Source organism: Argentina silus (assembly GCF_951799395.1).
Source record: "Argentina silus genome assembly, chromosome: 15".
NCBI classification, from domain to species: Eukaryota; Metazoa; Chordata; class Actinopteri; order Argentiniformes; family Argentinidae; genus Argentina; species Argentina silus.
The window spans coordinates 16,099,521-16,121,027 of record NC_139669.1 but is presented as its reverse complement, the minus strand read 5'-3'; the positions used below and the strand labels follow the sequence as shown (position 1 = coordinate 16,121,027).

Sequence of the window (21,507 nt, the reverse complement as noted above, 5' to 3'; positions counted from 1 at the left end):
TGACAATGAGTTCAGTGTTCTTCAGTGGCCTTCCCAGTCACCGGATCTGAATCCAATAGAACACCTTTGGGATGTGGTAGAACAGGAGAGTCACAGCTTGAAAGTGGACCTGAAAAATCTGCAGGAATTGCTTGATGCCATCATGTCATCATGGACCAGAATCTCAAAGGAATGTTTCCAACATCTTGTGGAATCAATGCCATGAAGAATTGAGGCTGTTTTGAGAGCAAAGGGAGGCCCTACCCAGTATTAGTATAGTGTTCCTAATAAAGAGTTTGTTTACTTCTACAGTATATAAAACCAGTGTGGTTCGGTGTTTCAGCTTTAATCTGGGTGCGAGGTAACTGAGCATGCCCCTGACAATGCCAAAGGATCTAGGTACCTCAGGGCTAACACAGAGATTGGTGTGAGTTTGGAGGATTAGCTTAAAGAGTTAAAGCTACTGTACCTGTTGGCTAATGCAGAATGCTCTCAAAACGGGTGTTGTTGAAGCGTAGGGCCTTTAGGGTGACCAGGGCGAGGGTCCATGCGGCCTTGGAGGCTGAGGCAGCGAGACGTGGGTGGGTATGACGGCAGCAGGCTGAAGAGCCCACTGAGGGTCTGTCCTCTTAATCCTATCCTAATGACCCTTAACACTCAGCCTCTCCCATCACGTACGTCTACTGCCAGAGGAGGAAATGAAAGGTCCACTAGTCCTCATAAGGAAAACACAATTACCATGAATAGAGTGGCTATCTAACCACGCGTCTCCTCTCCTCCCTTCCCACGGCCAAATACGAATATCCACCCCTCAGCCTGCTGCTGCCACCGCTTGCTTACAAGGCAATCAGCCTCCGAATTGGATTCTGCTCGTTAGTATTCTATTTAAATATATTGGCTTCTTCTTGCCTCACAATATAGTATACCCTCGATGAGTGTTAGTTTCACTTGTTTCTTTATTAATCTAATTTGATCCCAAAGTCATAGTTTAGTGCAGAATTGCTTTTAGTATTAATTCACTGTGTCTAATTTAATTCTCAGGCTGCATATTTGCTTACTCAATAATTCTTGGTTAAATTATACCAAAATCTATTTCCTTATATTTATACGGTTAAGGATAAGTATAGGCTTTTAAGAGGAGGGATAGAATTAGATTACAAATCACATGTTAGACATGTTAATAGGTGTATTTCTAATGGGGTTTTCTCTGATTTATTACCAATAATAATGACGCTCAATATTAATTTGCATGTGTTCCAATCTGTTTGATGTGAACTCATTCTGCGCCCACTTTAATAATGACAATTTTCCTCTTCTGGAGCAATTTCTACCCCCTTAAATCTTTTTCCTTGAGAAATGTTCTGTAGCATTTAGAGAGAATAGGCACTTTCAGGCAATTACAGTCCCTCGCCTCAAGGGCAGCAATGTGTAGAGTTTTATTTTTTTATATATCTCGCCTCAGCATGAATTGTCTAAAGTTGAGGCTAACAAAACTAATTTCACCCGCTCTGCCAATACTGATGAGTCACAGACATTCAGAAAAGGTGATGGACGTCAGCCCTGCATGAGGCCACCATTGTGCAGTTGGACAGGTGTGGACAGGGCCCTGCTTAGGACATTGGACAAATAACACGTGTAGATTCTCCCATGCCACGCTGGAAGAAAACAGTGTTCATTTCCACTTTAGTTAATTTTTTTGCTTCCCTCAGTAAACATTATTTTGTAATGGCCAAATGAATCGACATGCATTCATAATAGTTGCTTTGTGTCCCACCCAAAGGCTAGCTGTTCCAGTAATAATGAATACTGCCACTAGTGGCAGGTTGGTGCAGTGTCTCATAGTTGCTATACAGACACGGAGCCACCCAAGGTCACTGGTCTTCGAGTGAAGACCATGAGGCGGGACAAATCCAGTCCAATGATTGTTGAGGGAAATGGGAATCAGCTCGGTGGCTTAGTTTTATCACTTCTGAGTAATCCCTCTGCAGTTGGTATGGTAATGGTAATACAAGGCAGTGCCGTCTATAGTGTGTGGAAGGGCTGTGGAAAGGCAAGGTGATACAGTATGAATAGATATGGGCTTTGATTTTTGGATTGTAATGTCCATACATTCATGCATGGAAACTAATGGGCAATGGTATGTGACAGAGGATAATGCAGTAAAACAACACTTGTACATTGCATAGGTGTCATCAATTATTACCTGCATAACATTCTGTGACAGAACAGTAACAAGACATGAGAGACAAGGCACTTTGGCATTACTGTACAGCAATAATTTCCGGTATGAGCGGGTATCTCAACGGTCTGGTTTTCCACATCCACCTTTATCAGCCTGTATGTGTTCCGTAACGATCACAAAAGGATTTATCACCAAGGACTTTTCCGTCAATACGCTGCAGTGCAGATAAATTAATCCAATCCTTTACAACTTAATGGAGGAGCCGCTGCCAGCTCTACTCTTGTCTGACGACTCACCCCCCCAATGAATGTCTAACCCTAACCCTAATCCACAGAGGAGATGTCATAATATCACTTTCGCGGATGATGGATGGTTCTGAAAATATATTGACGTCATCATTTCAAATCACCTCTCATCGCGTTATGTTGCTACCTTAGTGAGGTCGTTATTTGGTGCGTGCATGGCAGTAGCATGTGTGTGTGCACGTGTGTGTGTGTGTGTGTGTGTGTGTGTGTGTCTGTGCGTGCATGTGTGCGTGTGTGCGTGAGTGTGCGCCTGTGTGTATGTGTTTCTGCATCTTTGTATATCTTTGTATCTGTGTATTTGTCTGTATAGGTCTTGTATGTCTGTGTATCTCTTTGTGAATCTTAGTGCGGTGTAGCCTGTATATCTGTGTGTACTTCATTGTGCTCAAGCCTGACTCTCCCGCCCCTAGGCTTTCTCTGCTAGAGTCCGCTTAGAGGCAACAACCTGCTCATCTCCAGCGTTAAGAGATGGAGGCATGAATGAATGGCGTCTGGGACAGGCCCAGGGCACACAAGCTGTTCAAAGACGGGCAGGCAGCGAGTGCTCTGCCAGCCACACAGCCGCGCTTTCTCACAGAAAAAGGAGGAAGAATAAAAACTGAGAGGCGCCTCTGGGGAATTGTTAGAACAACATTCTGTTGCCTGTAGAGGCTGGGAGGGCGGCCATATTGGCTCCCTGTAGAGAGTTGGAGCTTTTCCTTATCCCTCTCTGAGCTCTGGAGTGTGGAATTCCTGTCGGATTCACCATTCACCAGGCAGAGATTCCGAATGTATTGTGTTTTTTTTTGTTACGGGGTATTTTTTTGTCAGAGGCTGAGCATGAAAACACATACAGTATCTACAGTATGCCAAATGAGTATGTTTGTAGGGGGGCGGCTTGAGGGGGGCGGCTTTCGTAGAGAGAGAGAGAGAGAGAGAGAGAGAGAGAGAGAGAGAGAGAGAGAGAGAGAGAGAGGAAGGGAGAGAGGAAGGAGAGAGAGAGAGAGAGAGAGAGAGAGAGAGAGAGAGAGAGAGAGAGAGAGAGAGAGAGAGAGAGAGAGAGAGAGAGAGAGAGAGAGAGTTGGAAGCTGAGCAAAAGACAGACAGATATAATAGGATAGAGTGAAAACGATTAAAAAAGTGCAATAAAGAGTAGTGGAGACAGGAGGGAGTTAGGGAGAGATAAAGCGATATTAACATACAGTGTCTAGGTTCCTACAACTGCAACCACCGGCAGAGATGGAACAGAGCTCAAGACTCACTCAAACTACTGTATGCACAGTTAATGAAACAGAGGGCAAACACTTTAACAAATGCCAGCCAGAGAGAGAGAGAGAGATATCCAGAAGGTACCACATTAATGAAAATGTCTTAGTCAGTTACATTAAAGCTGCTCAGGCTCATTCAAAGCCCCTTGATTACTTTGATTCCATCTTCTTTTAAACCTGCCTGGGTTCCCTTGGTGTTTGAAGTAAAACCCCCAAGATACTATTCTGTAAGAGCCCTGGCACCAACCTTGTATTTTTAGGGCCATTTGCTATCTCGGAATACAAAATTAAATGGGATTAAGGTGTTATCGGCAGAGAGAATATGATCCCTGAACTTCTGTACCTACTCATAGGCTTGGAAAGACGTTCGCTGGCTAAGATTAGAATATACTATACTGGGCTCCCCTTACCATTACTGTGAGATGGTCGGGTCTGTTTCCTACCTTTAAAGCACGTCTTCAAATAGGTCAAAATAAAAACTGCAGCAGTTATTATATTTCACAATGATTATTCAAAATGAAAAGTGGAGCCTACTACACTGCATGAAACAGTTTTGAATTTGAATTTGCCTCTAGCAAATTTGAATAAGGAGTGATTATTTTCTTTATTGTTTTGAGTTTTACTGTGTACCAAGTAGATTCCCATAGAGCTTTAAAAGTAATTTCTGCTCTTACATGTTAGCGGGAATTATACAGAAGCTGTAGGGTGGTTGGATATCAGGATTGCATGTCTTTCTCTTGAGGAATAAAGTGAAATATTGCTCTTATACGTACAGAGGGAGGACAGATATAACCGCCGAAATATGAGTTGGGTGTTTCTACAATGTTCCATTTTTGGAGGGAAGCCAAACATTCTGCTATCCACATTGGCATACATTCCGGCTGCCAAGAAGAAAGACTAAGCTACGGATGCTTTTGCCAGTTAATTAGAGTGTATTCCTCTAGGAATACTTAGACTGAGAGCCCTGCAGCAGAATGGCGACTAAAGAGGCAAAGATGTAGATAGTCCTTCTGCACAAAGACATTGGACTCATTTGAGCCCTTCTGTCCCATCTTTTCTTAAGTGGAACATAGTGATCTCTTTTTACTCCTGTTGAACACCAGCCACCAGCTCAGATCTGACAACAGCTAACGCAGCGAATGTGGCTGTTCGTTGTACACTCGTCGAGGGGGGAGTGTTTTTCCGAAACCCTCATTTATCTACTGAATCTGTTTATCAAAGTCCTTTGCTATCACAAGTATTTTTGGGCTGTATCTTTTGCAGTGCAGAGAAGATCAGGGTTAGTTTAAGCTTTAGGCTAACTGCCGTGGTTTACTGTAACAATGAAAGGGTCCATTGTCTCTCTCTGCATGGATATAATGATATTAACAAACTCTCACAAACATATTATCTTCTGTCTGCCTCTCAATGCTGTGGTAAACCTCCCAGTAGAAAGGTCAGGCCTGAAGAAAAATTGCCCAGCGCTTATTGACCATTAGGAGTAAATGTGGTGCAGTAGTTTTACATTGGGCACCCTGTCAGGCAGGCTCTGTGAGCACAGTCTGGTTAAGGTTGAAGCACAGTCTGGCAAGGTCACCCAGCCTGTCTATCCCCATCAGGATGTAGAGAAAAACATCAGACAGGCCATAGAAACCCTATTTCTACAAGGGAACAAAAGGTGGCGGAGCTAGCTACACGACCAATGTGCAAGAGGGTAAATGAAAAAGGGGAAGTAAGATTATAGAGGTTGAGGAGATCTTGTAATTTCTTTACTTTACTTCTGTAGGGTGCTTTGTAGAGTGTGTGGGAGAGAGAAAGAGAGATGGGGGGGGGGGGGAGAGAGCACAGGGAGTAGAGATACAAATGCAAGGCTCTCTGAGTAATAGTTCAAAGTTAATACAAAATCATCTGGGACTTAGCTGATTAGCTAGATCACAGTATTGTCAGGGGTGCGTAACAGTATTCTGGTCGGCAATTCATTCATGTACATACTTACAGCTCTGAAGCTCAGCTCTCAACACACACACACACACACACACACACACACACACACACACACACACACACACACACACACACACACACACATACAAATATGGTTGTGTGGCTGAATTGAGGATTGGCCAATTGTCCAAACTTGGTTGGAAATGTGAGAAGGCGCTCTGGCAATGGCGTACATTGTGACGCACAACACTTATATAACAGTTCCATTTTGTGTCTGCACTCTGCGGACCAGGATCACGAAGGACGGGAGACACTGGAGTGAGTGCATTGGCCTGTGTCTGTGTGTCATTAGGCACTCGCTGTGGCTGAGCCCAAGGTTGCTGTGTCTTAGTTCTGCCAGCCAGGCTGCAGGCAGGGAGTAGGCTGAATCTCTGTCCAGCACTGGGTCAGGTGTGAGGATGCCTGCAGCCGTAGCCGAGAGGAACGGGGCGTGGAGGTGTGTGTCCAAGTTTCTTCTTCCAGAGCCAAAAGTCAAGGACAATTTCATGGACAATGGGGGCTGCAGTCACTGTGACTTGTTTGTGACGACTTTGGCGAAAAGCCTTGGATGTGTCTTTCGAAAGCGGGCTTTGGGTTCAACTTCATGACTTTAAAAGGGGTTATTGCAACACTGCACATTTTGAAAGTCACCGTACATTTGTACAGTACAGTATATCCTTCTGTGCTGTTTTTCTCTGCACACCAAAGCCTCCAGATGGTACTGTATATCCTTACATTCTGAACATTAGAGCCAACATTGAGAAACAGCAACTCACTTTCTTTGACACTCCTTTTCTTACCTCCTCTATCCTCAAGCTAGAAGTGGTGTCTGATTTTCCTGCCGTTTTTTTTTGTGAGTTCACGATATTAATGATGCTGGAGCTGTCAGAATCCACTGACCCAGTGGAGCGGCCTGATGGTAAAGGGTGAGTGAACGGGTGCAGAGTATTGGTGCTTCATCAAGCGACATCCTGTGTGAAAAGCCTGACAGTCACTTTCAGATGTCAACAAAGAGGAGAGAAATGGCTTTATTGGATTTGTGTGAACATGCCGTGTAAGCATGGGCAGTTATGTGTAGTAGTAGGGACTGAGAGGCAGTGGCTCAGAGTATCATCGGAGGGGATGAAGATAAAACGAATAGTTCAGCTTCAGAAATGCCTACATGAAGCCATGGGCACGGAGGTGTTAGAAATGATCGGTTCGTTCTCCTCTGTCTGCAGTGCGACGCATCACCAATGAACTGAACTTCTCTAAATCTGAAAAGAAACATCTTTAAAAATCAGTCTCTCTCACTTGATCCCCGACAGATCCATCCCCAATGATGCAAACATCTCATTTTGAATCAGTTGCGATATTACAGAGTATGGAGGCCCCCGGGGCTAACAGCATAAATAAACACTTGATACACTTGAGTGTTTGGAATGTTGATGAGGCTGGAGCCAGAACACGCTCAAACATGCTGGTATGGCTGTGAACTCGCGTCGTTGTGTTTGCAGAACGCAGATGAAAACTGGGACATGGTTGTCGATCTCAACGTGGCGAACACCCAGAACTCTGTATGAAACAGTCTGGTGACCTGTAAATAACAGACTTCATAAGGCTGTAGCAGACAACACTATGCGTAGAAATACTGTATGGCCTGTCTAATAGAGATGATAGCCAACAGCAAGTAGTCATTTAGTGAATATTCACGACTGAAGATCTCCATTATGGACCTGAATAAAGAAAATAGAGAAAATAATAAAAGACTAGTTGAACCATTGTGATGGAGTGATTTGAAATACTCTCTTCTATTTTGAGGTGCAGTGTGTGGGATGAAACATGCTGTTATGCTTGAAAGGTGTGATAATTCCCATGTATTAAATGAGAGGCAGAACAACCTTTTGAATTATACGTTATTCCACAAATAATTTTTTTCTCCAGTCGCATTTCTATTCTGTACTGTAGCAAACTTCAAAGTTAAGAGGCCATTATCAGCTCCTCCCTAATTACATTTTCCACTTATAACCGTTCATTCGCCATTGTTTTGTCATAGAGAAATGTATGTTGTTTTGACTTCAATAAAGCTCTCTATGCTAACCGTTAACACATGATTATTGTGCCCGAGCACATGAGCTGTGCCTCTTGGCTCTCATTCCATGGATGGCTTACTGTATCGATCTTCTCTCCTACAGGTTGTGACCCTGGGGAAGAACAGCCGTGGCTACCACTACATCCTGGCCAATCTGGTGAGTAACAACTAAGCCATTCCTCTGGGAGAGGAGGGAGCAGAATTGCATCTCACTGCACACAATATGACTAAGCCATGCACCTCTGGATTCCATACATAAATCCAGGATGTCTGTCCTCACAATTCCAGCAATGAAGGGATTATTTGTAATGGAAAAATAGGAATGGGAAATGGGGACATGATTGTGTTGTTTTACATGTAAATATCAGGCTTTGTTCTTCTCACCATAGAGATTACTTTGTTTACTCTTGTCCAATTGTCAAACATGCATTTGATTTGAACATTCCTTTCAGGTGTAGATTAGTGTTTCCATTATTTTATTTTGGGAAGCTTTTTGAACTTCCTCCGTGAGTCTGTGATATGTTGGTCTATAGAGAGATAAGTGTCAGGCTGGCGTGTGCATTAGCATCAGTGTTGTGAGGTGAAGGCCAGCCCTTCTGTCACCTGCTGTTCCCCCTCCACTGTTTCCCTGGCTTAATGCAGCAGTCACAGACTCATGCCCTTCTACTCTATTACACGATTGGAAAACTAGCAATTTTACCTTGAAAAGAAAGACCACTATGACATGCCCCTAGGCAACGGCATGTGATTTGATGACAGTTGGAACTGCAGAGTTGTCAAAATACATTACAATGTGTTTGTTTTTCTGGGGCCGAGCAATCAGTTGGAAAGAAAGACGACAGCTACACAAATCAAACAAAAACGTAAACCGTTGCCTGTATTAGCTGTGCTATTTGTTGTTGTTATTCTTGTATTAATTCCACTGCCTAGCATGTCCACTGCATGATGAAAAAGACACACAGGCTCTGAGTTACATTGAGTCGAGTGCCTGTATGCATATAGTATATCCCAGAGAGTAATATTTATCATATGAGATCTCCTCGCTGAAAGTTTTATTGAGAATGTTTATGATATCCTCCATGCAACTTTCAGGGAAGCTGTTTATAGACTCAGTACCTTCTCTGAAAAGGGACATGCGTATTGTATGAGTCCTGAATTCTTTACTCCCCCACATCTCCCATCTCTCTCTCTCTCTCTCTCTCTTTCACTCCCTGTCTCTCTCTCTCTCGATCTCTCTCTCTCTACCTCTCTCTCTCTCTCTCTCTCATTCTCTACCTCTCTCTCTCTCTCTCTCTCTCTCTCTCCACCTCTCTCTCTCTCTCTCTCTCTCTCTCTCGCTCTCTCTCTCTCTGATCTCAGGGCTTCTCCAATGTGAGCCTGGACAAGGTGTTCCTCGGTGGAGCAAACATATCTGGGTTTCAGATAATCAACCCTGAGAACCCCATCGTGCAGCAGTTCATGCAGCGTTGGGAACGTCTAGATGAAAGGGAATTCCCTGAGGCCAGGAACACACCGCTGAAGGTAGCTAGGAATTTCATGGTGTACAGTATGGAAAACGCAACGATCATCTCTACTTGAGAGGTCTCTCTCCATCCTTCTGCTTCTCTTCTCTTCACTTCTTTTAGTGTCTTTCACTCCTTCATTCTTCTTTCCTCTTATTTTCCTCTCTCTTTACGTCCCCCCCCCCCCCCCCACCCACCCACCCAAAACAAATCAATATATAGATATTCAGTCTGAGGCAAGGTTATATCGCAGCTTCAATTTACATCTAATTAAACAATGATCAAGAAAGAAATGGATTTTGAATGACACTTAATTAGATTCGGCCACGGAGTGGTGGTTAACGACCAAGCACCTCTCCTCCCTCCTGTGAAGAGGTCATGGTAGGTTTGAAGGAAGTGTGTGGGAGAGCATCGCATTGATGCCGTCATCTCTTTTCAACTCACATCATTAGTGCAATCCTGCATGTTCCACTCTCAGCTCATTCCCTTATTGCTAACCATCATCTGCACTGTGTCTTAGTTGTTCAGGACTTGTAGACTGTAATATGGCTTCATACAACAACATTACTGTAAGGATTCCAGTTTCCGTTGATGGTTGATTTAAAGTGATAGAATGAATAGAATAGAATGGCTATTCTGTGTTATGGATGAGATCTGGGATCTGACCCTTGCCGATGACAGTGTGCTAGAAATCACATGGATCTATTCTGGTTCTCATCATTTCCGTGTCTTTGGCAGTACACATCGGCGCTGACCCACGATTCCATCCTGGTGATCGCGGAGGCCTTCCGTTACCTGCGGCGTCAGCGCGTGGATGTGTCTCGCCGGGGCAGTGCCGGAGACTGTCTGGCCAACCCCGCCGTGCCCTGGAGCCAAGGCATCGACATTGAGAGGGCACTGAAAATGGTACAGTAGGAGAGAAAGAGAAAGAGAGAGAGAGAAGAGGGTAGAGACTGGACAGGCAAGAGAGAGAGAAAAATGGGAAAGTGAGAGAGAGAGAGAAAGAGAGAGAGAGAGTGTTTGCATTTGAGTGAAAGAATGTGAAATATAGAATGTGTCTCCTCCCTCTGCTCCCAGATGTCCTCTATCAAAGCTCACTCAAATACAGAAACTCCTCATTACCATAAACCCACATCTTGTATTAAAGCGTATCAGCGCCATCATTTGATTAACAGACTGAGTGCACTACAGTACATCCACGGATGTGAATACCAGCTTTTTTCCCTAATATCGTCCATTTTGGAGATGTGATAACTTCAAAGCTTCTGCTGCTGTATTACAAGTGTTCTCAGAATCAGAATCAGAATTCTTTTATTTGGCCAAGTATATTTGCGGATACAGGAAATTGACTTGGTGAGGTTGGTGCATGGGACATAAAAAACAATAGCAAATATTGACAAGAAATTTACAAAATTCTCTGTGTTTCTGTTCCACGTGAATGGCAGGTCCAAGTGCAAGGTATGACTGGAAACATCCAGTTTGACAGCTATGGCCGAAGGTCCAACTACACTATAGACGTTTACGAGATGAAAGCAGGTGGGGCAAAAAAGGTAAGGAAGAGGCACGTGCTCCCACCATCCATCCATACACCTGTCAGCGCTCCTTAAGATTGGGAGCGAAGGTCAAGATATTACTCCATTCTGACACAGCTCTCAAATCCCAATCCATTCTGAAATCCACCCGGTCTTCATCATAAATGGGTTATCAGCTGTTAGACATTAGGTTCTAGTTCATTATTTCTTCCTGCCAGTGGTATGAAATATGGCAAACAATCTGACCTACAGCCAAGTTCACTCTTTAGAACATTTTTTATGTCAACTTGTCAACTTGAAGATGGACTGTTCAGAAAACAAATCAACTTCAACAGATATGTTGGCCGACATAGAAGAGGATGTGGGAACCATTTTGTCTGCGGTAACGGAATGGTTGCGGGAATTGGAAGCACTTGCAGACAAGCCTGTTGTTTGTCTCAGTCGATGGCTAGAGTGACGCTTGTTCCTGACAGGGAATCTGACATCGGATTGTCAGCTCAGTTAGGAGGGCGCAGAGAGAGGTTGATTGCCTTTCTCCAGGTTACGTAGCGGCGCTCAGTGTGAGGAGCTGCACAGAGAGTTACAAGCCCCACAGCCACTACATGCATGCATACAGAGACTGCAGTCTGAGACCTGAGACCCTCTGTCAAAAGAAAAGCCTACATTTATATACTGTATATTACCGAAGAAAATGGATATACTAAGAATAGCAAAACCCTCCTGACAGCAATTAGCATGTAAATAAATAGGGTTTAAAGCCACTTTATGTGAATGAAACACAGATGTCTCCAGTTCGCACTTCACAAAGGTGAGTCCCATTGAAATGTAGCACAATTTGCCGACCTTGGTTACTACATTTCCTAACTCTCTGAGGTTAAAAACCGTCAGCTCAGCGTTTTCAAAGCTCACTCATTAGCAGGATCAGTGTGGGCCTGTTCTGATGTGACGTGTGATTATGCGGCCTGCCTCGGCAACCCTCTGAGGCTTGTACAGGGTGGAGTGGGTGGGGAGACAAAGAGAGAGAGAGAGAGTTGTGTCAGGACCTGGAGCCCCAGTCATCCCGGTCACAGCCAGAGGATGGGGGGCCTAGGCAGTGGCTGTCAGTAGTGATGTATGGGCAGATATCTGTCCCTGCTGTTGAGGGTAAGCCTGACACTGGGGCTCTGCTTCCACAGCAGTTGTCGGCTACCAAGCCTCTCATTGCAGCTCCAGAGCAGTGGTTCCCAAACTTTTTTTTATTGACCCATTAGTATTGTATTTTATTAAATAACCCTCTAGGTGTGTACTGTTTCTAGCCATGAGCCAGTCTTAAACTACTCTCTAGCGCCACCATCTGGTGCTCCACATTAACCTACATTCCCACCACAAGCTGCCAATGAGCCAAAGATGCATGTCAACCTCAATGTATTCATCAGATGTGTGTGTGAAACACTAGCCAGCAGTGGTTTTAGTAGCAGGAGGCTAATAATGCAACACATCTTTAACAAGAGCAGGCAGTACTGCACATGGGCAAACAAACACTTAACACTGGTTTGACTCAAGCAGTGTTTGTAGTGCAATAGGAAATATCTGAAGTAGCAGAGGGCAGAGAAGAAGCTCAAGAGGGAATGACACATTATGATTAATTATTGAGTGTGTGTGCAGTTCACAGGCCCCAATATCAATTATTCACTGTAAAACCTGGGAAGCTGATGGTGGGAGGGTTTGATGTAGCCTACCGTCTGCTCAACACCTACACAGGAGGTGTATATGCCCCTCCACTATCACTCTACCATAGCTTCATTATGGATACACTGATAGTACACTGATTATACACATCAAACAAAATATCATTGTAAATTGACTTGATTACAGTAAGGACAGTGGGCTGCGTAATGTCGAGTGTTAATCTGGTTCACTTCTCCCACTGGTCCTCCTCCTGTTTTAGTATTCGTCACGTACACTGCTATACTGGTTGGCCATGAGGGGAGAGGCAACAGACCACTGGGAAATCCAATGCTGCTTTAATGAGCACTCCACCATGACAGCTGCTAGTAGTGCTTAGATACATCACTGCTCCGTGCTCCCCTACACATAAAGGACAAGGGTCCCTTAGGCTATTGCACACAGTGCATATAAGCCTGGTATCATCGACTCAAACCTGGCCTTGGTGGTTGTGAACTTGCTGTACTATAGTGAAGTCTTTGTCATTGTTTGATGCTAGCGCATTACACGACTGCAGGGCGGTGGGGGGGCGGGGGTGTGTGGGGTGTGTGTGTTTGTGTATGTGTGTGTGTGTGTGTGTGGGGGGGGGGGGGTAGGGGGTTAGCATAGGGAATGTTCATAACCACTGTTTTCTTTTTTTCAGATTGGGTACTGGAACGAGTACCAGAGATTTGTAAATATAATGGAGCAGGTGGTCACCAACGAGACCTTCCCAATGGAAAACCGAACGATTGTGGTCACTACTATTATGGTACACTTCCCATGCAGTTTTAAATGTGTCACGTATTCTGCCACTCAAGGTCATGGTGTTGATTCCAAGATTGATACATTCTGTCCTGGGCGGGTAGAACCACATCTTTTTTGTGTTGCTTTCCATCCACTCACTACATGCTGAAACAGTCGATCCACAGAGAGAGTGTTTCAACTGTATCCGTGTGGGTGCTAAAGCATTTTGATTTTCCATACTTCAGTGGCCTGTCGTAGCAGTGACATCACAATATTGGTATAAATAGTAGTGGGTTGCGTTGACTCCATCCAATAGAAACATACAAACGCATACGTAAGTAGACCTGTCTGTCCCTCATCAAGTAAATGGTCAATGACATAGACTGAGAAACAGAGAACGACCAGAAGATTGATACTGCAATGGTTTCTCAAGGGCAAAGCAAAATAACCAGTATTTGAGAAGAGATAAAAGCAACTTTGGTCTTTGGTTTTTATCCCCTCGTTCAAATCTATTTTGTATTGCTCCTCTGAGGGTTCTGTGTTGAAGTATAGCCTCCAGTGCATTGTTTTGGCAGGAGGTAGTTTTGCCTAGTTTTCTTGGCCGTCGATGTCTTCAAAAAATACAAATGTTTTCTGCCATTAATATTGAGTATATTTGCTCATTGTTGAGCATTTTCAATTGCTTTTCCACCGTCAAGCATATTAAAATGGCTGACACTACCAGTAACAACCTTGTCTTTTAACACACTCTGAACACTCTGAATACTTATGAAAAGCAAAACACTTGAGTCTTAGGAGTGCATAAAGTATTCCTACATAATTAGATTCAATCTGTATTCCAAAGGGTCTCGCTTTCAGTCTTTCTCAAGTTCAGGAGGAAGCATTTAAGGGTTTGAAAAGAGTAATAGCAGTTGAAATAAACATGTGTTAACTCAAAGGGGAAAACATTTTCAATCGGGCTGAGGTGAGGGGATACGTTCAGCACAGAACAAGCAAACCATTGCTTTCCCACTTGCACCCTAATTGTCTGTGGCTGTAATGACGATGCCGGCTCTCAAGGAGCAGCGCTTTTGTTTGGTAATGACGATGTGCTAAAAAAGGAGGAGAAAAAAGACAAGCTGCACAAGTGTTTGAAACGGACAGGGGGGGGGAAGCACGCTTTGACTCTCCTGATGTAATTATTTTGTATTTATTTACAAGGTTATTTGCGTTTTGGAATACAATGATGGCTCCTTTTCTTTTGGTTTGATCTTTTGGAATGAAACAGCCTTACCCTTGCGCATTGGTGCAATGTGCTTGACAATGTTGAGATACTTTCAGCACTTTCTGATCCCTCTCCTGTCACTGGCATTTACTTTATGAACCCCCCACCCCCATCCCCATCCCCACCCCACTCTGAGCCAAGCCACCCCCAGCCTACAAATGACACCCAGCCCCTATTGAAGCCCATTAAGAAGATACTGAAAAGTTTGTTTCCCTCCATACTGTAAGTTGACCCTCTGGGCGGGGGGGGGGGGTTGGGTTCATTAAGGCTGGGAGTCTGCTGGCTGCGCCACAGGTTGGTGAAAGCGATACATCAAGCTGACCATGCTGCTTTGACCAATGGTCTGTACATGCATCTGTGGTGTGTCATACTGTACGTGCATGCATGCCTGCATGGAGCTGGTTGAAGCAGCTTATGGGTTTGGGTTTGTGTGTGCGCGTGTATCTGCGTGTATCTGCGTATGCCAAGCATGGGTGTGAATAAACCAGCGTGTGTTTGAATTAACAGGAGGCTCCGTATGTGATGTACAAGAAAAACCATATGAATCTGGAGGGGAATGAGAGATATGAAGGCTACTGTGTCGATTTAGCTTCTGAGATTGCCAAACATGTTGGGATTAAGTACAAACTGTCCATAGTAATGGATGGGAAATATGGAGCCCGTGATCCTGAAACCAAGACCTGGAATGGGATGGTGGGGGAACTGGTGTACGGGGTGAGTAGTGGGAATATTTGTTTCAGTGTTAGCAGGGACAGCCTCAGCAGGAGAGGATCGATCTCATGTTTTGGGGGTTTAAGATTATCCTCAGCTCATTTTGAATTCTGCTCATTGTCAACTGAAATTCTTTCATTAGCAGTTTAATTTAGCTGACCTGACACATTATCAAAAGCGTGCCACAGAAAGTTGACGAGATCTACAGAGAAAAGCATTGATGATCACCTTAAGCCTCAAAAGATGAAATCAGTTCTCAGTGCTATTTATTGACAATGAAATTAAACTGACTTGATTTACATACACTTTTTTTCCTCCAGAAAAGGTAGGTACTGTGAATAGAATGTGACCATAAATGTGTTTAACGTTCATAGTTTGCATAAATTAAGATGTTTATCTTCTATTAAATCTTCTATTAGTATTAAAGGTATTCTGAAACACCACAGCCACCACAATACGGGATCACAGAATCCATCTGTATGTTGCTACACTGAATACTGACCTCTCGCAACAGCACAGGCCCACTCTGAGTTTTAGATTTGTCAGAGTGCGCAGACTGTCTAAATACCTGAAACCAACCAAAACGATTCCCCATTCTCTGAGACCACAATACTGAAGCAGCGGCCATATACAAAATGCATGAGGGTTAGGTTTCCTCATCTGCTCAATTTCCCAACCATCAGCCTGAGAGATTGCCTGGTTTGATGTGCCAGCACTTGAAAATTATCCTCAAAATGGGAAAATTCCATTCCCTGCAGATGGAGAGAAAAAAATACCCCCATCAAGCCTCCATCAAGCATCTCAGCGTCTGTATTTTACGACAGGCGGGGCCGGACTAATGATTGTGTTGGCTTTGACCTTTTGACCAGTAAATTAATTTGATTTTAGTTGTCTTTTAAAGGTTAGGCCTGAAGGTGCTCTTTATGCCTTGTTTGTTGCCCTCCCCATTGATTGACTGTTGCATAACACACCATGATGATGGTGTTTATACCACTGCACAATCATGTGTGGAAAGGCTGGAGAAACAGACACATATATTGGGTTTATTTGTGTATTTCTCATTTTGACCTTGTAAGACACAATTTATCCTCAAGTTGCTTTATCCCACGTTATTCTCCTAATGTATGTATTGGAACACAATATAATGGGACAATACAAATAGGTGTCCTTCATGAGTCACTGCTTGTGAAGAAAAGCTGTTTGATGAATCACGTACACACTAGCTGCAGTAACACTGTCTAAATATACAAGTGATTAATTCTTTTCTTCTGCTTTTACAAAGCAAGCCATCTTCTTGAGTGTACAACAACGCCACCACTCTCAACAATGTGTTTTGGTAACATGCCATGATAGGAGGCAGGGAGGGAGAGAGAAAGGAGAACGAGAAGCAGCTTGAGAATTAAAACTAATGCGAATGCAAGAACAGGCTCTTCAGGGCGCAGATTTGAGGGAGGATAGTAGAGTGGAGTAGTTTTCACTGCCTAGGGTCACAGTTTCTCTCTGTAATAACCACTTTATAAACTGTAATTTAAATCACAGCCATTTTACGTTGGACAAACAGGTTACAATGTGCATATTTAACTCCTGAGTTGAGAAAGATGATCATGCCCTATTATTCATGTTTGTCGTAGGGATATTCCTGCATAAACAGTAAATCACCTATTTGCTTTAATTAGCTATTTATATGCAAATTATTTCATGATTTATTGAGACTTTGAGTCAGAGTTACAAAACTAAAGATAAAAGGAAATTGATTTTTGCAAGTCTTTTATTACTCATATATCTGTGAAGTTTTCAGACCATTTCCCGAGTCTCCCGGTACAGTATCTCCAATCAGATTCCCACAGTAGTCTCCAGCCATTGAAATCCAACTAAAAACTTCACTCTCTTTTCTTAATGATGTACAAGCTGCTTCTCTATAAACCTTTAATTTCTCTTTCAGTCTCCCTAGAGCTGTTCTATACCTTTCTGTTTTATCGTTCCTTTAATGTTATGTTTGTTAACTGCGTGACAAACTTCTACTTCTGAAGTACACAAATTGCTTATTTCTACTGTATGAATTGGGGTTGTTTTTGTTGTTTCTGCTATGTTCACTAAAAGTGTCCTGAGGCTCTATGCAAGCTTCTCCTTTCCTCCCTTTCATGATGTTTTACTTGGTCTATGTTAAAAGAATATATACAGCCCAACTGTGGCCAGTTTCTAAGAAGTATACAAAAACAACTGTCCTTGATTAAGTTTCCTCTGAAGCAATATTTGAAAAATTCTTTGATGCCCAACACATTTTCGGCATATCAATGCAAGAAGCTTCATTTAACAAAGTTGTTTTAACTGAATTCCTCCCAAAAGAAGTGCGTTGATTGGAATTGAGTAACAGTGATGCAAATGTCTTGGGTCTCTGAGCTGGACCAAACTAATGCACACTGTACATGTCCCTGTTTCCAGAGAGCAGATATAGCTGTCGCACCTCTGACCATAACTCTGGTTCGAGAGGAGGTGATAGACTTTTCCAAGCCGTTTATGAGCTTGGGCATCTCCATAATGATAAAGAAGCCTCAAAAGTCCAAGCCTGGAGTCTTCTCTTTCCTGGATCCGCTGGCCTATGAGATCTGGATGTGTATAGTGTTTGCCTATATCGGCGTCAGCGTGGTGCTTTTCCTGGTGAGCCGTTTCAGCCCCTACGAGTGGAACTTGGATGACCAGGACGAGACCAAAGACCCCCAGACGCCCCCTGACCCGCCCAATGACTTTGGCATCTTTAACAGTCTGTGGTTTTCTCTGGGGGCCTTCATGCAGCAGGGATGTGACATCTCCCCCAGGTGGGTTAACTAAGCCATTCAGAGTAGAAGTAGGATAGCAGAATAGAGTAGATTAAAAATGGAATGGAATATGTTCTTGTAGGGATCTGGAATATTATCTTTTAAGTATCACATTATGTTCCCTCCATCCTTCATGTATTGGACTCATTATGTTTAGTTGTGTTTGAGTGACTGTGGGTAATAAAAGAGTAATTGACAAAATTATTTTATCAATACTTCCATTAGGATTTGGGGTCATATGACTTTAGGCTAGGAGCCCAGATTGACCATAAACGTTGCCCCCGTTCTCACTGTCATACTGCTAGTGATGAGTCTGCTGGATTGGAAGACATTTTCCATAAAAGGCTATGTCATATACTGGAATGGGCAATTAACTTTTAAAGTTGGATAAGAATTTGATGACTCAGCATCAGGCTTTTAGGGGTTTGAAGAGATACTCTGGTGACTGATACAGATACAAGGCAGTGCACATACAGTACAATAGGATATAGACTGGCACCAGCTGTGCTTTTGTCACTGGTAATGACGGCTTCCTTTAATGCGTTCAGTGTTAACACTCTCTCTCCCTCTCTCTCTCTCTCTCTCTCTCTCTCTCTCTCTCTCTCTCCCTCTCTCTCTTTCTCAGGTCTCTGTCAGGGAGAATTGTAGGTGGCGTTTGGTGGTTCTTCACCTTGATTATAATCTCATCCTACACAGCTAACTTGGCTGCCTTTCTCACTGTGGAGAGAATGGTCTCTCCTATAGAGAGTGCTGAGGATCTGGCCAAACAAACTGAAATCGCCTATGGAACCCTGGACTCAGGCTCCACCAAAGAGTTCTTTAGGGTGAGTAACCCAACTCTGTGGCTTACATCTGGTCCACCAGTTAGTACACTGTCAGCTAGTGCGACTGGCCCATCAGTTAGTGCTCTGGCATAGTGCTGTACATTGTACAAAGGTTTTAATGAAGTTTGATAGCAGTGTCTAGTGGCTTGTGTCCTGCCCAGTATAAGGTCTCTGAAACCTCTTCAGTACACCATTTCACTTTCATTCCCTACCTTGTATTTCTGACAAAACCACCCATATATCAGACAAACCACAGTAAATTCCATAAAATGAGGTGCGGTGCCAGAGAAGTACTTCTTGAACCTTGTGACATCAATGTGGAATTATTATGCGCCGGTGCTGCTGTGCAACCTTGGGCTGTCAGCAGAAATTGTGATAACGATGTGGAAGTGTCTCCTAGTTGATAAAAACGGGCCTAATCAAAACTCCCACATCAGCCTCCAACTCAAAGGGGTCAACTCACAAAATATAATTAGCTGGCTGGACGTGGATGGCAAATTGGACCTGATGAAGAGAAACCCTCTGGGTCAAACATAGCATCTCAAGAAACGTTTGAGATGGAAGAAGCAATATGTCCGCCGGCCAGAGAGGGACTGGCAATGCAATTAAGCAATAAATTAACCAAACGCTGAACGGAGAGTTTATCATCCACTCAAATCCACCCACATCTCTGTATGGAAGAGTTACAGCAAAGCATAGCACTGTGGTACTTAACACTCATTTTGATGTAGGAGATGCCTTTGGTACTGTATTATGTATGGATATCCATTACCTCACACTACAAATCCACAGTGCAGTGGCGTTAGAATGAGCTAGGAAAGGAATTCTGACTGTGCTGATGAAGGGCAATGCCGGCTCTCATTTGTCTTATTATTCATCTCTATGAATGAGGCGATTAATATGTTTCATAGCTGCACCCTGTTGGCTGATTCAGCTCTTGATTTGTGTTCCCACTGGAACTTTCATTAGAACAAAATCATATAAAATGAGAATTATTACTTTCCTCGTAATATTATTACTTTCCTTTCATTACTAGTTAGTGTCTACAACTTCACAGATGGTGGCAAACTGGCGGATATGGATGAAATATGTTGTTATTCCGTCGACATTATACATTGCATCTGATCTAAGTCGAGAGAATGAATAATTTAATTTTGTTGGTTTGTATGAAGAAGTGTTCCTCGGTTTCTATTCTGACCTAGAGCCCCAATTTGATTGAGCAAATACTGCTGAGCAGAGCAGAAATACCTCACAACTCTACAGCACACTCTACAGCATAATCTTTTTTCTTTTTTTTTTTAGAAAAGTATGGTATGAACAGGTGGGTTTATCCCAAAGCTGAGGGATGTCAATTACATTGTTAGTTTGTTAGCCTGGCTTGGTAACTGCCAAAGGTCTGCTGATTAGAATACAGAAGGGTGGATTGACAGTTACAGATTTCATGTATTCCATATAATGAGTGTCCTAGTTACAGCCTAAGCCTTCAAATTGGAAATGACATGTGTGAACCACTATTCCAGGGGACTTTTAATTAAAGCTGTAGAAGGCTGACAAGAAGAAAAAAAACACTGATTAATAGGAGTTCAACTTCTATTTCAGATCTGTTTTTCAGGAAATACATTCCGGTTTAATTAGACCCACACGACAGAACCCAGCTGGAAACTTTAAATCAGGCACAACATTTCAAACAAGACATATGTCATCATTCCCTGACACCTTTGCTTTAATATTTGATGAGTTCACCTGATTTTTGTCAAAGGTGTCTGGCAGGTGGGGCAGAATTCCATAATGTCATGCATTTGTAAGGTTTCTGCACAACTTCTATGTAAGGATGGAAGCACTACAGAATGAGTTTCAAGAGCTGGATTTGAGTCTTCAACAATTCCAAGGGTGTATTTCCACTTATGTGTTCATCAACCCGAGATGATAGCAAACATCTAAAAAATTAAGCCCCAGTCACTTCTTTCACCCCCAAGCAGTCTGGATGTACTGTATTATGTATCATGTAACTCTGCAGAGTATCTGTTCTCTGTTTGTCTAAAGAACAAATACTGAAACTATGAAGACATGTTTTTACTAAGAAAAATAATTCCTCAATTTGTACAGTGCATCCAAAATGCCACAATATCTACTTCTCTCACCAAGTAGGACAGCTGGCATGGGAGACTCCACTGGTGTGCCCAGTGAATAGCTGCAGGGCTTTGGGAGCTTGGCACCATATTTCTGCCCGCTTTTGGCTCCTCTTCCCCCAGACTATCCTACCCGCTTTGGGCACTCCCTCTCTAGTCTCTTGCCTGTCTGTACTGCACACTGATCATTATTAACCACTGATCATTATCATTATTAATTCATTAGGCAACATAGCAAGAAATGAACAATAACGTTGCATTGAAAAGGGAGCAGCATGTTCCTTGAGAGTACATCATCTAAAACCCAAGCCAGGCACATCTCGTAACCTATTGGAGGTGATGTCTAAAGGAAAACAACAGCTTGAGTGCAGTCACCAATGCACTTTACTAAGCGTGAAAATCAATTTCACATCTCGGCTATTGCGGTGCAGGCACTATAGCCCTATATACATGATAAAGTACAAAGTATAATATGAAGGGGATTTATCTTCCTGCATATAGGACCTTGGTGAGGGTGGAGAGAGCGGGGAGGGGGAGGGAGGGAGTGTGTGTG

The 21,507-nt window shown here is 43.2% G+C and overlaps 1 protein-coding gene across 2 annotated transcripts in view; it reads left to right on the top strand.

Moving 5' to 3' along the window:
- The window catches only part of gria3b (glutamate receptor, ionotropic, AMPA 3b), a gene marked incomplete at both ends in the record, with an annotated part of 70,932 nt that overhangs the window by 39,254 nt on the left and 10,171 nt on the right, over positions 1-21,507 (top strand). For both annotated transcript variants that reach the window (XM_083686689.1, XM_083686688.1), the window contains 8 exons: positions 7,850-7,903; positions 9,106-9,267; positions 9,987-10,154; positions 10,694-10,798; positions 13,128-13,235; positions 14,982-15,188; positions 17,628-18,001; positions 18,627-18,825. In XM_083686689.1, the coding sequence (XP_083542815.1) occupies positions 7,850-7,903; positions 9,106-9,267; positions 9,987-10,154; positions 10,694-10,798; positions 13,128-13,235; positions 14,982-15,188; positions 17,628-18,001; positions 18,627-18,825 (1,377 nt within the window). The remainder of the gene's footprint in view (positions 1-7,849; positions 7,904-9,105; positions 9,268-9,986; positions 10,155-10,693; positions 10,799-13,127; positions 13,236-14,981; positions 15,189-17,627; positions 18,002-18,626; positions 18,826-21,507) is intronic.